The sequence below is a fragment of the Centroberyx affinis genome, unplaced genomic scaffold (assembly GCF_046629955.1).
Source record: "Centroberyx affinis isolate AG114_WGS23_722 - 3 ecotype Tasmania unplaced genomic scaffold, CSIRO-AGI_Caff_v1 ptg001696l_1, whole genome shotgun sequence".
Classification (NCBI taxonomy): Eukaryota; Metazoa; Chordata; class Actinopteri; order Beryciformes; family Berycidae; genus Centroberyx; species Centroberyx affinis.
In genome coordinates this window covers 67,893-82,859 of record NW_027280112.1, presented here as the reverse complement: position 1 = coordinate 82,859, position 14,967 = coordinate 67,893, and the positions used below count along the sequence as shown (strand labels likewise).

At 41.7% G+C, this 14,967-nt stretch overlaps 2 protein-coding genes across 4 annotated transcripts in view; one reads left to right on the top strand and one right to left on the bottom strand.

Moving 5' to 3' along the window:
• Positions 1 to 1,521: 1,521 nt before the first annotated feature.
• Positions 1,522 to 10,892, top strand: mppe1 (metallophosphoesterase 1). The gene is made up of 9 exons (XM_071528654.1): positions 1,522 to 2,006; positions 2,169 to 2,277; positions 2,966 to 3,069; positions 4,369 to 4,449; positions 5,551 to 5,659; positions 6,632 to 6,712; positions 7,718 to 7,840; positions 8,108 to 8,248; positions 9,282 to 10,892. The coding sequence occupies exons 1-9, from the start codon at positions 1,756 to 1,758 to the stop codon at positions 9,465 to 9,467; spliced, it is 1,185 nt and encodes a 394-aa protein (XP_071384755.1). The 5' UTR covers positions 1,522 to 1,755; the 3' UTR covers positions 9,468 to 10,892.
• Positions 10,893 to 13,445: 2,553 nt separating this feature from the next.
• gnal2 (guanine nucleotide binding protein (G protein), alpha activating activity polypeptide, olfactory type 2) overlaps positions 13,446 to 14,967 on the bottom strand; it is a 40,186-nt gene continuing 38,664 nt past the window's right edge. For all 3 annotated transcript variants that reach the window (XM_071528665.1, XM_071528666.1, XM_071528667.1), the window contains one exon: positions 13,446 to 14,518. In XM_071528665.1, coding sequence (XP_071384766.1) covers positions 14,372 to 14,518 — 147 coding nt within the window. In that variant the 3' untranslated portion in view covers positions 13,446 to 14,371. The remainder of the gene's footprint in view (positions 14,519 to 14,967) is intronic.

The following is a 14,967-nucleotide window of genomic DNA, read 5'->3' as shown; positions in this document are numbered from 1 at the left end:
GGAGTCCTGATGTTCTTGCTATAATCAACATTGGTATTTTTGTGGACTGTTTTTGGTGCCATTTCCTTTCATATTAGAATCAACTGCAATCAACTGTATGGTTTTTATATTAAATTGTACATATTTTATTGTGTTTTTCACCATTTTTTCCTCTCTCCTATGTGTGTATTTTAGTGTCTATGTTTCTTGTGTTATTTGGTGGTCTGTATGTTTGTACTTATTTGAAATTGGGGAAAAAAATGTGAATAAAGAAAGGAAAAAAAACATTTTAACAAAGTTCAACAGCAGCATGAATATCCTCATTCAGGAGGAGGGTGTTCACTGCGGAGGTATTAGTTTTGCAAACCAACTGGCTAGGCAGGTAACTCTACTCATCATTCATTGTTGTCCACAATCATAGAACAATGTTGTTGGAGGAGTTTCTGAGAATGTGTGAGGCTCCGATCCTCTCAATCAAAACTCTGATCCAAACAAGCGCCGTTAACACAAGCAGTCTGGTAATTAGATTTCTTCTCTTAATCAGCTAAACTTATTTGTCGCATGTTTTCTGGCTCCTTTCCAGCTCTCACGTTGTGCATTCAAACTGTGAGGAATCTGTTATTGTAAGATACTCATACAGACGCCACTGTTTCTGTGACAGATCATAAGAGACATTTATTAATAGTTCAATAAATTTCCATGGCAACCCACAGACTTCTTACCAGCCGTACTGATAACAGCCTTTTTTTTATTGAAGTACTGACAGTCCCTCGTGTCCCCCCCATCCCCCACCTCCCGCCCCTCTCTCTCTCTCACACACACACACACACACACACACACAAGCTAAAACCACTAATCTGGAATGCCTCAAATTAAACGAATAGAGAAGCCGCGACAAGCCAGCCGCAGTCCGCGAGAAAAATATCGGATGCTATGCGAGTTTGCCTTCAAAATAAAAGTGTGAAATTTGCCACTTGAAAAAAGAATGATCAGGTGTTGGGGTGGACAGAGAACAGTAAAATCACATTAAATTACTCAATGAAATTATTAGATTATTGTGAAACTACAGCTGTAAAATAGATAGGCTAAATTAATGGATTGTGTCATGTCAAATTATTTCAGTCAGATTCCAATAGCAAATAGATAAGAGACCTATTTTTTAAATCTCTATTTTTTTTTATTTTTAGCCTACTATTATATATAACTTTTTTTTATAGCCTACTATCTCAAAAAGAGATAGGCTACATCCCCTTATTTCCACTGTAATGAATAAATTAATAGATAGGTCTACTACTAGGCTATAATTCTGTCTATAATTTTGTGATGTTTTTATGTTAAATGTGACCTAACCACCAAGTTGAATTCCTTGTATATGTAAACTTTGCTTACTTGACCAATAAATCTGATTCTGAGTCTAAAAGATCTATAAAAAGATCAATCAATGAGGGTTTTATTTTGAAAGCTGGGACCAGAAGTGTTGTATTTCATTCTGTCTGGCTTGACAGTGGTGAGAGCCGAGAGGCGCTCTGATTGCGATTTTGTGGCTGGCGGCTCAGGCTGTCTGACCACAGGCAGAAGAGGCGCAGGGGGGACATTTTTTTTTCCATCATCCAGACCAGACGAGACTGTTATCAGGTTCAACGTGCTGAGCAACTTGCCATGAGCATCAGGCTGGAAACCTAAACACTGAGGTTTGGAAGAGGGGAAGATGCCTCATGGACCGCTCCATCACCAGTGCGCCAGTTCAGGGCAACCCAAACGCCGAATAATAAAGAAATGCCGAGGTTTAGCGCCAGATGGATGGCCGTGGTCGTGCTGATTTTCGTGGTCGGCGGCGTTTTCTTCTTCTGCGAGTACCTCATCTATTTCCCGACCATCCTGAAGTGCGCTTGGCCGAAGATCAGTCATGTGCGGGGGGGAGAGGGCATCGACGGCCGGCCGATGGACTCAACTCTCCGCGCAATGGTGCTGTCGGACACTCACCTCCTCGGAGCCGTCGGGGGACACTGGTTTGACAAGCTGAGAAGGTATTTTCAGCTTTCATTCATTTCTCTCTCGATGAAATCCCTCCATCCCCACCTCCCTCCCTCCACCCCCCCCATCCCCCATGCATGTGGTCACCCCAGCTCTGCAGAAGTGATCGGTAAACAACAATAACACCGGTGACCGACATGTGTCCAAACGCACAGGGAATGGCAGATGGAGAGAGCTTTCCAGACCGCGCTGTGGCTGCTCAGGCCCGAAATCGTGTTTATTCTCGGGGACATCTTCGACGAAGGCAAGTGGAGCTCGCAGAAGGTATGCAGAGCTCCTTCACCCCGCTTTGTCTCTCTCTCTCTCTCTTACACACGCACACATCAACACTGGTGATGTTTATGAAATCCGTGCATACACAGTCATATCATGTGCCATCCAGGCCCCAGAGGATGCAGGTTTCAATCAAACTCGTCCCCCTGGCCCTCCGTGGTACATCATCTTTTGTTTTGTAAATTTCCCATGGGGATTCCCACACATGAAACAAGGGATTGTAATGGGGATCCACTATAGGTTCTCCATCGGGTTCACACTGTCTTCCTCCATTCATTTTCTGCATCATCTTTTATGATTTGTATGCCATGGCTGTTCTGCTCGAGGAAGAATCCAAACCCTTGAATTTGTCCTTGACATATGCTGGGAGAGAAATATAAAAAATGGCAGCATTTTGTCTTCATTTAGATACAGATCACTATGAAAAACATTAGGTAAATCTGTTAGAGGTGGATGTCAAGACGTAATTAAAGGTCTCCTATGTGCGTTTGGTCCCCTGCAGGTGCAAAGAGGAATAAGGAATGTAAAACAAAACAAAGACAGACACCCATGGGAGCCACTTGGTGACCCATAGGGACCCCATTAACTCTAATGGGGGCTCCCAGGGGAGTTTTCCACAAGACATGATTGAAAACTAAAGACATAGGTTACAGCGCTGCCTGTGTTGTTCCTCCTGCAGGACTGGGAGGATGACGTGCGCCGCTTCCACAGGATGTTCAGGCATTCCACCGACACAGAACTGGTTGTGCTGGTTGGGAACCATGACATCGGTTTCCATTACGAGTAAGACAGACACTTTTGCATATAAGCTGCCACCTTTTGAACTTTGATGCTGTCTGGTAGATCAGTGATTCTCAACCTTTTTCATATCAAGGATTTAGTCCACATTAGGGCCACGGACCCCCATTTGATGAGATTTGGTCTCTCGGACATCTGAGAATATTTGTATTGTTAGATATGATTTTGTCCAGAATTCCATGACTATCTGTATTATAGGTAGAGAGATAACAGTGAAACTATGATCAAAACAGTCATTCTTCTGCATTTTCTAATTGTGTTAACTTCTTGTAAATGAAATAATGGTGAAGTTTAATAATTCATCGATTTGCTGGGGACCCCCCTGGAACCCTCTCGAGGACCCCTGGAGGTCCCCGGACCGCACGTTGAGAACCACTGTGGTAGATCACCATCAGCTTCTTTATGATAAAGCTGTGTAGGGGAGCGGTTCCCAAACTGTGGTCCGGGGAGCACAGAGGGTCCCTGAGCTGTTTCCAGAGGGTCAGCAGCTAAAAGAAGAGTGAAATTCATAATTTTTTCACTCTCTAGACATGAATGGCTGACAGAATGAGTGGCTTTGAATACTGGTTTCACTCTCCCAGTTACAGAATTACATATAAAGTCATATCTGACCACAAAAACCTTCTCAGATATAAGTAAGTAAACTTTATTCATTATGCGCCTCTCAAAACAAATGTTACAAGGTGCAGCACAGTAATAAAACAGTAATACAGAGAACAGAAATAGAGTAAAAAAAAGTGACAAAATCTTATACTTTGTGTCTCTGGGGGGCTTTGGCTTGAAAAATTTTGGTACCAAGGGGGCAAGCAAGTTATCGGTTGCTTGAAAAAATGTCACAAAACACCTTGCATGAAAAGAGCAGATTGGATTTCTCTGCATCGCATTGTGTTTGAGGAAAATATTTGATTATGAGGCAATTATAGTGAATTTCAGTGAGATATATGTGACACCTCAGGGGGAAAAGCAGCCCGCTCCACAGCAGTGGGCCTCATTACACTGAGACGCACTAATCTATTCTATATTATAGTCTTCCCTGCCTGTGATTTCATGGAGAGGATATTTAGGATTATGGAGACATGCGGTGGCTTTAATGTGCTTTGATACAACACTTGCAGTATAGGAATTTAAATGGCACACCTCTTATGTAATAGTCCAGTGATGTACGGCTGGAGCGCTCAGAAGCAGACAGCCCAGCAGGTTTTTAACAGAACGGGCTGAGTGATGAACGGCCATTCTCTCTCTCTCTCTCTCTCTCTCTCTCTCTCTCTCTCTCTCTCTCCACAGGATGGACTGGTTCAAGCTGCAGCGCTTTGAGAAAGTCTTCAACGCCACTTCCACCAGGATCGTCACCAAAAAGGGAGTCAAGTGAGTCACGGCGGGACTTTTAAACAAACCTGATGAAGGTAGCCGGTCGCTTTGCACTCAACAGGCTGAGCTGTTACTGAAAGGTCACAGGTTTAATCCCCTCAGTGTATGTGTGTGTGTGTGTGTGTGTGTGTGCCACTGTGCCTCTGAGCAAGACATACACACACACCAAACTGTTCCAGGGATCCTGTGCTTTGAAATATGTTGATGAGCACAAGTTTTTTTGGCTTAAGGGATATTTTAGACTCAAATTTACACATGACTTTTTATTACACAGGACTTAATGCTCAACACCACTTTTGACACGTTAGACACTTAGTTTTCTATTTTTATCTTCATAATTTTACATTTATTTATATTGCCTTATATCTTTCCTGCACTATTTTTATTACCTTATTACCTTTCCTGTACATTGTTCTGTACAATTGCTGCTGTGACACCCTAGGTGATCAATAAAGTGTAATCTTAATCTTAATCTTAATCTTATTTGAATAAGAAGTATGTTCCTATTTGTACGAGTACTAGAATGTCTTACTCAAGTAGAAGCATTTTTTATTTTGCTGATATTTTCAAGTAGAAGTAAAGGTACTGGTATAGAAAATCTGTTTAAGTAAAAGTAAAAAGTAGCTAATTTACAATGTACTCTGTAAACGAAAACTAAGAAACCCACACTGAAAACAAACTGAAACTAAACTGATACTGAAATTAAACTGGAAAACTATGCAAAAATAATGAAAAATCCCAAACTTTAATAACCCTGATATTATAAATCAATGCATTTTAACAATATTATCTCTGTCAACATGTTGATGCCTTTTTTTTTTAATCCAATAAATACAAAAAATTGCACACTGCAGCAGTATTATAAGAAATTTGTGCAAGAATTTGGAAGAGAATAAACCATTTTGAGTAAAAGGTGCATGATGGTAATCTTGTTACATCATAGTGTGATTCATATTGGGAAAAAAAGCCACCAAACCAAAACACCAAATTTTGTTCCACCATCAGAAATGAGAAAAGCATCATGGTGTGATATTTTGGGGCGTACTCTACAGCTCCTGTGTGTGTGACGGTGGCGTTACTGAGCCTCTCTCTCCTCAGCTTCCTGCTGGTGAACAGCGTGGCTCTTCATGGTGACGGATGTCCGATCTGCCAGTCGGTGGAGAAGGAGCTGATCAAACTCTCCAGAGAGCTCAACTGTTCTCTTCAGGTGAGAGTGGTTTTTCTGCAAGTCAGTCACACACGGTCACACCTGTCAGGACCTCAGACAGACTCCACTAACACTCAAGAGGTGTGAAAGGCTTAAACTCAAGTGAAGAAAAGATTGGCAGAAAAAATACCTTGAATCAGAGGTGGGGACTGGAGTCACATGACTTGGACTTGACTCAGACTCAAGTCACTCAAGTCACAAGTTTAATCGCTTTAGACTTGACTTGATGCATGAAGAGAATACTTGAGACTTGACTTGACTTGGGTTCTAGTGACTTAGGACTCGACTTTGAAAAGGTTTCTAAAGTCTTGACTTGAGATCTTGTGTTTGTGTAAATGACTTAGATTGAAAGTGATGAGATTTGTTCCAGCAGACGACTGAATTTAAATTCTGTTTTCTGAATTTGTATGGAATGATTGAATTTATTGGAGTTGAAATATAGTAGAAATCAAACTCATGATGCTCTTACCAAGTTTTTATCCTATTAAAACCATATTGCATTGAAAAGTCCTAGATATTTAGTTTTCTTTAAGATATTAAATTGATACTGGACTCTTGATTTGTTCTGACTTGACTTGCTGTTCTACATTTAGACTTGAGACTTGACATTAATGACATGGACTTGACCTGGACTTGACTTAAGACTTGTGCCTCAAGACTTGAGACTGACTCGGGACTCGAGCAAAGTTGACTTGGTCACACCTCTGCCTCAAATTATAAAAAAAAAAAAGGTTATTTTATATCTACAACCCAGTTTTGTTCTGTTGCACATCATAAGTATTTCTATCTTCCTCTCTGGATGTTTCAGCAGCATGTTGGAAGTGGCAGTTCGCCTGTAAACAGTCGCCAGGCTCCCAGAGCAGAGCGAGGGGAGGAGAGGGACATGAAATAAAAATGTTGACTGATGTTTTGGACGCAGCGTGTGGTTGTAGACAAGATAGCTGATGAATACTTTATGCTGTGTTCCTGCAGAACATACAGTCCAGCGGCGGTGTGAAGGACGGCTGTGACGGCTCGCAGGCCTATCCTGCCACTCCGCCCATCATGCTGCAGGTAGACGCTTTACATTTGTCACCTTCACATTTCACTGTCTTTGTTGTATTGTGGAAGTGTGGAAGAGAAGCTCCGCTAGGGCTGGGCGATATGGTTGAAATCAAGATCACGATAATCATAAGGATTTTTCTCGATATCAATATATATCACGATATGGTTTGTGTATGCAAAATCACGTTAGATAATCAAATTAATGTTCATCTCATTGAACCGAATGGTGATGTTAGGTGTGATGTCAAACAAAACAGAAATATTCAAATAATATTCCTACCATACCTCATTTTATGAGATAGAAAGACGATAAACGATAATATTGAATTATCGCCCAGCCCTACGCTCCGCTCTCTCTTTCTTTCATTTATAACTGTTCGTCAAAATGTTTAGGTGTCACAAAAGTAAAAAAGAATGATGTTTCGGGCCTGTGAGAACTTGGCCAAGGTGTCTTCCATTTCTTTCCCCTAAAAAGGTTTTTCTTGGGAGTTTTTCCTCGTCTTCACTGAGTGTCTCAGGTTGGTGGTGCCAGTTAGACTCGGCTCGGTAGGTTAGGTAGGCCTGTCATGTCTTTCTAACATGCTGTTATGTGTCTTGTGGTTTCTTTTAATCCCTCCCTCGTGTCTTTTTTCTCATTTGTCCCCTTGTCTGTTATTCCACTTATTTATTCTGTATTGCATCATTTTATTTTGTGATGGATTATGGATTTAGTTAGACCCAGGTAGGTTTGTTCTCTGCTCTCCTTTCAGACTTGCTTTGTGATGGAGCGCTGTATAAATTAACTTGACTTGACTTGGGCTGATGCAGACCCCAGTGGCTGAATTCTTTCTTCTTCTATTCTTTTTTTTTAAGTTTAATACCTAACAAACCCTCTATTTAAATGGTAAAAGAGTCTGGTGCTTACCCATTTTGACATTTTTTTTAACAGTTTTTTTACGGCTGCACGATAAATTCCCTTTACTAACCCGAACACAGTTGGGAGCGTCCCCCCTGACTGGCTGCTCTGTTCCCCAGCACTATCCTCTGTACAGGGTGAGCGACGCCGGCTGCACCGGGCAAGACGCCGCGCCGCCTGAAGAGCGACATCTGCTGTTCAGAGAGAAGTATGACGTGTTGTCGAAAGAAGCCTCCCAGAGGGTGAGCCTCCCATCACACTGCATCTGCTGTGTGTGTGTGTGTTTTCTGTCTGTCTCTTTTCTTCTGAAGCTGCTTTATCCAATTAAAATACAGTACTGCTGGCTGCTGTCACAATTAGTCCCATGCAAAAAAAAAACAAAAAACAAACACAGCAGATGATGATGATGATGATGACGATGATGAAAGTGATGATGTAAGCGAGCAGCAACCGGCTCCCTCGGTAGATCTGAACGGCCGGGGTTTGTCCGCTTGTCTCTTCTCGTTCAGCTGCTGCAGTGGTTTAAGCCCCGCCTCATTCTGAGTGGCCACACCCACAGCGGATGCGAGGTTCTCCATGACAACAAGTACCCAGAAATCAGCGTGCCGTCCTTCAACTGGAGGAACCGCAACAACCCCAGCTTCATCCTGGTAACTACATAAGACTGCCGGGCCTGATCTGAGGAGTTTTGTTCCAGCGTGAGATATCCTCCATTTGGGGAAAAACATGGCAAATGCTTTTACAAAATTACGTTAGTACAAAAATACAGCAAAATTGTGGGTGACCTAATTCCTTGGGTGACAAAATGATAAAACTTTTACAAACTGGATCCTCTATTAGAGATGATACATGATGACCTAAAGGTAGTGATTTGTTATTTTTTCCGCACTTAGACTTTCAGAATGGAATAAAACTCTTCATTTGTTGCGATTCATTTGAGATTTGTTTTTCTTTTCCTGTTTACACTTTGTTTTGTTATAACCCCCCCGCCCCTCCCTTCCGTTTTTTAAGTCTCATTTGATCTTGTCTGTATGTGAACTTTCCCGTAATCTATTCATTGAACATTATAATGGTGCAGTAAAGGTGTGTCTCTGTTGGAGCAGGGTGATGGGAAGGTTGAGGGAGAGGTGGGAAACATGAAAACATCTGAAGAAAGTATGTAAATCTTTTGAGTAGGATTTGACAGGCAAATGGAAACACCTTAATCAAACACACGTTATTTGGATAGTCCAATGCTGATGCTCAACTTACTATCAAGTGACTGTGATGTGTCACTAAAAAGTAGTGAGTTTCAGGTGAAAGTCTAGAGATATTCAGTGTCTGGGTTAGGGTTAATTTTAGGGTTGGGATTAGGAGTAAAAATAAGGTCAGAGTTAGAGTTAGACAGTCTGTAGAGACGCAGCAAATAGGCAAGAGACACTTTGTCGAACATCTACTACTTTCTATCTACTAACTACTTTCTCTAACTACTTTCTGCCACCTGATAGTTGAGTATCAACATTGGGACTATCCAGATAAAGCCAAAGAATAATACCCACCGGCCACCGCTAATACAAAGTGAACAGAGCCAGATATATGTGTTCGTCTTAACAGAGCTGAACCTCTCACCTCTAACCCATAATCCCTCCCTCTCTCTCTCTCCCTCCCTCCCTCCCTCTCTCTCTCTCCCTCCCTCCCTCCCAGGCGTCTGTCTCGGCCGGCAGCTACGCTCTGTCCAAGTGTTTCCTGCCAGAGGAAAGCACGGTGATCGCCGTCTACTGCTCGGCCGGGGCCTGCCTGCTCTTCCTGTTCCTGGCCCACTGTCTGTGGCTGAAGGGCCTGCTGCAGTGCTTCAGCCTCTGCCTGCTGGGGAAGCACAAGTCTCTGTGAACTACGTTACCCAGCTCACCCGGCGGCGGGCGAGCCGGAGTCCCACCGGAGATGGTAAATGATTGATTTGAGGATTTTACAAATGTGACGTTCCTCTACCTAACGGGCCAAACAAATGTTCAAACTACCTTGATTTGGTTGTCAAAATGTTTTTTGCGGCACTGTGAAGGACATCCAACATGTGAATATATATATTTTAATTGTCTTAAAGGACTAAAAGTTGATTACTTGTGATATTGATGATGATGATGATGTTATAGACTCAGATGACAAAGCACACGTGGGCCAAATAGATGTTGCACATAATTACTGGCATTCCTTTTAACTTCCTTGTACGGAAGAGGATCAGGGTCACATGGGAAAAATGTATTTGACTTCTGAGATTAAGCTCAGAATTATGAGAATGAAGTCAGAATCTTGAGATGAGAGCAGAGGTGGAAAGTAACTAAGGACATTTATTCAAGTACTGTACTTAAGCACAATATTGAAGTACTGGCACTTTACTTGAATATTGCCATTTTGTGAGACTTTACACTTTTACTCCATTACATTTCAGAGGGATATTGTACTTTTTACTCATCTGACGGCTGGAGTTACTAGTCACTTTGCAGAATAAGGTTTTACATGCAAAAGATACAATAAGCTCATAAAATATGTTGCATTGTTAGAGTTTAAACTCCCCAACAGTATATGGAGCAGTTAGACCGACAACATTAAAATACTTCTTACAGGTTAATGCATCAATAATTTAACATTCTGTTCTTCAGAATGAGCACTTTTACTTTTGATACTTCAGTACATTTTACTGCTAATACTTAAGCACAATTATGAATGCAGGACTTTTACTTTTAATTGAGTAATTTTGTATTATGATATTGCTACTTTTACTCAAGTGAAGGATTTGAGTACTTTTTCCCACCACTGGATTAAAGTCAGAACTCAGAATTCTGACTTTAAACTCAGAATTTTGACTTTATTCTGAAAAAAATTATTTAAATTGTTTGGTTTGTCCGCTGGTTTGTCAGAAATCTCAGAAATCAAATTAACTTTTCACATGTGGCCATAATCCTCTTCCGTATCCCTGGGCATACCAGATGGGTGGAGTTTACCACAGCAGGAAAAATAAGTGTCAGGTGAGTTGTCAGTCACTAACTTCACTGACTTCAAATGTGAAACTGTGAAAAAAAAAAGTGAAATGTGAAAACTTGTGGGAAACTTCACACATCTGGCATTTATACATGAAAAAACGAACAAATATATGTTTAAATAGCATTTGTCCCAGGTCTGGTATCAGGGTTCTAGCTGGTCAGATGTGTTGGTGGTTTATGTCTCTTCACTCTGATATTATCTGTGATCTGAAGTAAGCACATTGATAGTTTTACATTCCGAACAGTTGTTTCTGTTTTTGAATTGATGTATGAAATTGCACCCAGATTGACACTGGTTTCTCATCGTTTTTATGATGCATATCTTAATATATTTACTGCTGACTTTTTGTGCCAAATGTTTGTGAGGGTTTTTGCCAAATTGTTTCTGAATTGCCAAAAAGTTTATGAAGAACTGTATATAATAAAGCACAAAGTGTCAAGAACGAATCATAAGGAACCGAGACGTTAATTTGTGAACTCAAAGTTTTTGGTCAGTGTCCAGTAGGATGTATACAGGTATGACTCAGTAAAATGACTATAGCACTCTAAATGGATGAAGATTACTCCTCACAATGGAAAATATCACAATATATTGACAGTGGGTCTACAACTGTATTTTCCAATACTATTCCAGACCTTTCTGTGCAGCTGACTTTTCTGGAAATGAGGGCTGGATGATATGGACAAAATTAGCATCATGATAATCAAAATAAATCATTTCAATATCAGTATATACCAATATCTGCTAACATATGCAAAATCATGTAAAATACACTGAATGTACACAATACACCTCTTCCTGATTTGAGTTGCAGCCCCTTTTTGCATGATCCACATTCAATCCACATCTCGAGTCTCAAAGCTTCAAAATCCTTCTCTAACTTGTCTGCTTCTCATCTATAACTCCTACTTTGATTGTTATAGATTTAATATGGAAAATCAATACGGGATAATGGCTTTTACCTGGACTCACCTCATCAGCGTATTTCATTAAAAGAGTAAAGTGTCCTTAATATTTTGTACATTCAGTGTCATCAAATTGATGTTCATTGCATTGAACTGCATGGTAATATGAAGTAAGATCGCACTAATTTTCAAATAATATTCCCTAATTTGTTTCAGATTTCATTTTGTGAGGTTTCATTTCAAAATTTACTTTTTATCATTACAGAATATACAACATATATTTATAACAGAATTGTGTATCACGATAACTTGATAATATTTCATCATGACTGTATTGAAAGTCGATAAACAATAGATACCCCATACTTTTCCAGACCTGTGCAGGAAACCTTGCAAGAAAAACTTAAGTGGCATCCGTGAAAAAAACACCTCAGCGATAACAAATTTGCACACAACTGGACACCAAGATGGAAATAAAGCAAAGTCCTCTAATGTGCCTCTTTATTTAAAGAAAATAAAAATGTCATTTAATCATCCTCCCAGGCCAAACAAGGTTTCGCACCTCCAGTCAGTTCACTCTCTTTTGGGGATAGACGTGTACTGTAGCAGAAGAAAAGGCTGATGCTGTTTGTACAAGGAGAAGAGCTTGTCTTGTTGGGTGCTGCTCACACATTCATAGTGCCTGTGCCATTGGGTATGGCTCCAAAGGACCAAAGAATTACTAATATTGCACGCTCTCATTTATTCATCTCCATTCTAAACATGCTTTCCTATGTGTGTATGTATACATATTTACCGTATACATACATAGGTATGTACACCTAGGCACACACATAATTAAACATGTATAATTGTACATATATATTTATATAGACCTATAAATTTACATGTACATACATTTATAAAAGATTACACACAACGTACACTCGCTCGCATACACACACACACACACACACACACACACACACACAATGCGTCTGTGAGTCTATGTTTGTTTTATGTACACATGCGCACAGGCACACACATCAGTACAGATCTCAGACATACTTCATATCGAAAAAACGTTGGTTCCTATTAAAACAACACCAGGTTGCAATTTGGACACTTTCAATGGATTTCCAATGTTTGTTTAAAGCTGTGAAATTCAAAACAAAAAGGAGGAAAAACAAAAACAAAAACAAAACAAAAACAAAAAAAAAAAGGCATGGCGCTGCAACATCTGGTCTTCACTGCAGGTAAGTGGTTAATTTGCATAATGTATACAGGTTTTTAGGATTTTTTCCCTATTTTTTATTTTTTACTAAACAGCATTTCCTTTTTTTATAAACCAGAAAAAACTAAACTCTACAGAGAAAGTCCCCTACCCGCAGTCTTCCGCTGCCGATAGAGTTTGACATCAAGCTGTACAGCGCAGTCGAAAACATACTTACATCTGAGCTCATTTACAGGTACAGCCATAATCAAGGCACAAAGATCTACAAGTAGATTTGTTTTTCTTTCAATAAAGTTGTACAAAATAATATTACATTTTACAGTCTGTACAGGATAAATCAACCTTGCACAGTGTACAAGTTAACAAAAAAAAAAAAAAAAGAGAACAATACATTTTTCTCTCCCATCCCCACCCCTTCCCACCCCACCCCCACCCCCAACCCCACCCCCACCCCCCCTCATCAATATCTCTAAGCTAAAAGGATGGTTGTGTGGAAAAGGACAGGTCCGAGTCCGTGGAGGCGGCGTCTCCGTCCGGGACACACCAGGCTGAAAGCGGCGGCAGGGCTAAGGTGCAGAGAGCTCAGTCCTTTTCCTTCATTCGAATCCTTCCTTCCTTCCTTCCTTTCTTCCTTCTGTCGTTTCCTAGCCCCCGTCCCACCCCCTGTCCACTCCCCACCCCCCCCCACCCCTACCCCTCGCTCACTCCCTCCATCCGCTCCCCATGTGTGTCTCTCGGCCGCTCGGTCCACCCTGCGACTCGGCGCGCTAACATCGTGACAGAGTAATAAATATTGTGATGCTACATTGTGTGTATGCTTCCTCCAAAAAAAGTTATTAAGGAACCTGATGCAAAAGTGCATTATCTCTTCATCCGCTCTTTTTTTTCAAAATCGTTTCCCCCCTCCTCTCCTCTCCTCTCTGTTCGTCGTCGAGTCGTCTTCCGCGTGGAGAGGAGAGGCAGAGGAATCGTTATGGTGGAGGGGCGGGGCAAAGGGCAAAAGTCATGGTGGCGATGCCAGCGTTAACTGGCAAGTGACACACAAACATAAACACACACGCATGCGCTCACAAACATACCGCTCCTCCCTCTCTTCCTTTCTCTCTGACACACGCACACACACTGCCTCTACACTGAGGTCCTGTAGGTGTGTTTTACGTATCCACACCCACCAGTCCAGGTCCAATGACAAAGCCGATGTCAAAAAAAAAAAGGAGGACATAGGGGGGGGGGGAGGGGGGGGGGGGATAAGGAGGTAGCCCAAGGCTTAGTGGAATGACAAAAATCAAGGCATTCGAAAGGAAGGATTAAAAGAAAAAGAAAAAAAAAAGCGGCACGCAACAACTTTGTTCCCCAACCTTCCTTTTACATCGGTGAAATGGGGGTGAATCGGTCTCCAAAAACCAAAAAGAAAAAAATATACAAAAAGCTAAGTTAAGAAGAGGAAGAGGATTTGACACACTTCAGTAGTACTTTATAGTCCTCGACGGGAAAGGTGGTCAGGGGTGGTTGGGTTTTTGTTTTTCTTTTAAGGGGTGGGGTGGGTGGGGTGGTTTTGGGGGTGGGGTGGGGTGGGGGGGGGGGTTAAGGATGCAGAATGGTGGAGAAAACACAGAAGGCTGATGGAGGCGCTCCCATCACAAGAGTTCGTACTGCCGGAGGTGCATTCTCTGGATGATGTCCCGGCAGTCGTTGAACACCCGCCGGATGTTCTCTGTGTCCACGGCGCAGGTGAAGTGGGGGTAGCAGTAGTGTCTGCCGTCGCCACTCGCAGTGCTGATCCGCTGGGGGGGGGGAGAGAGAGACGAGAGAGACGTCAGGAGGGATGCAACTGAATCAACGCTATTTGGATGTGGTGGGAGGGGAGGCCGTCCTATGACCAGCATGTGCCCGCCCCGCTGAATCCCTACCAGCTCCAGGTGTGCTGTTCTGTAGCTAACCCTGACCTCTGACCTCCATGTTGGGGTGGAGGGGGGGGGGGGGCAAGTGAAGAGAGAATTTCCCTTCGGGGCTCAGTGAATTATCACATTATTATAATAAAGGCTCTTACAGTACCATCAGCGCAATAAAACTAGTCTGATTCCAGTCCCTGTAACTTTAACTAAACATGATGGATTGTCTGCGCTCTCTGGCATAATTTACCTTCTCCGGTGTTCAAACCAGTTAAGAACATATGAAGAAATAGCTGAATATAAGCATCAGTCCAGACTGCCTTTGGTTAATTTTGTTATGC

Coding starts and splice junctions, on each gene's coding strand:
- mppe1 (XM_071528654.1), top strand. CDS start 1,756: ATGCCGAGGTTTAGCGCCAGATGGATGGCCGTGGTCGTGCTGATTTTC. Junction 2,278..2,965: donor GCAAGTGGAGCTCGCAGAAG/GTATGCAGAGCT, acceptor TTCCTCCTGCAG/GACTGGGAGGATGACGTGCG. Junction 7,841..8,107: donor CGAAAGAAGCCTCCCAGAGG/GTGAGCCTCCCA, acceptor CTTCTCGTTCAG/CTGCTGCAGTGGTTTAAGCC.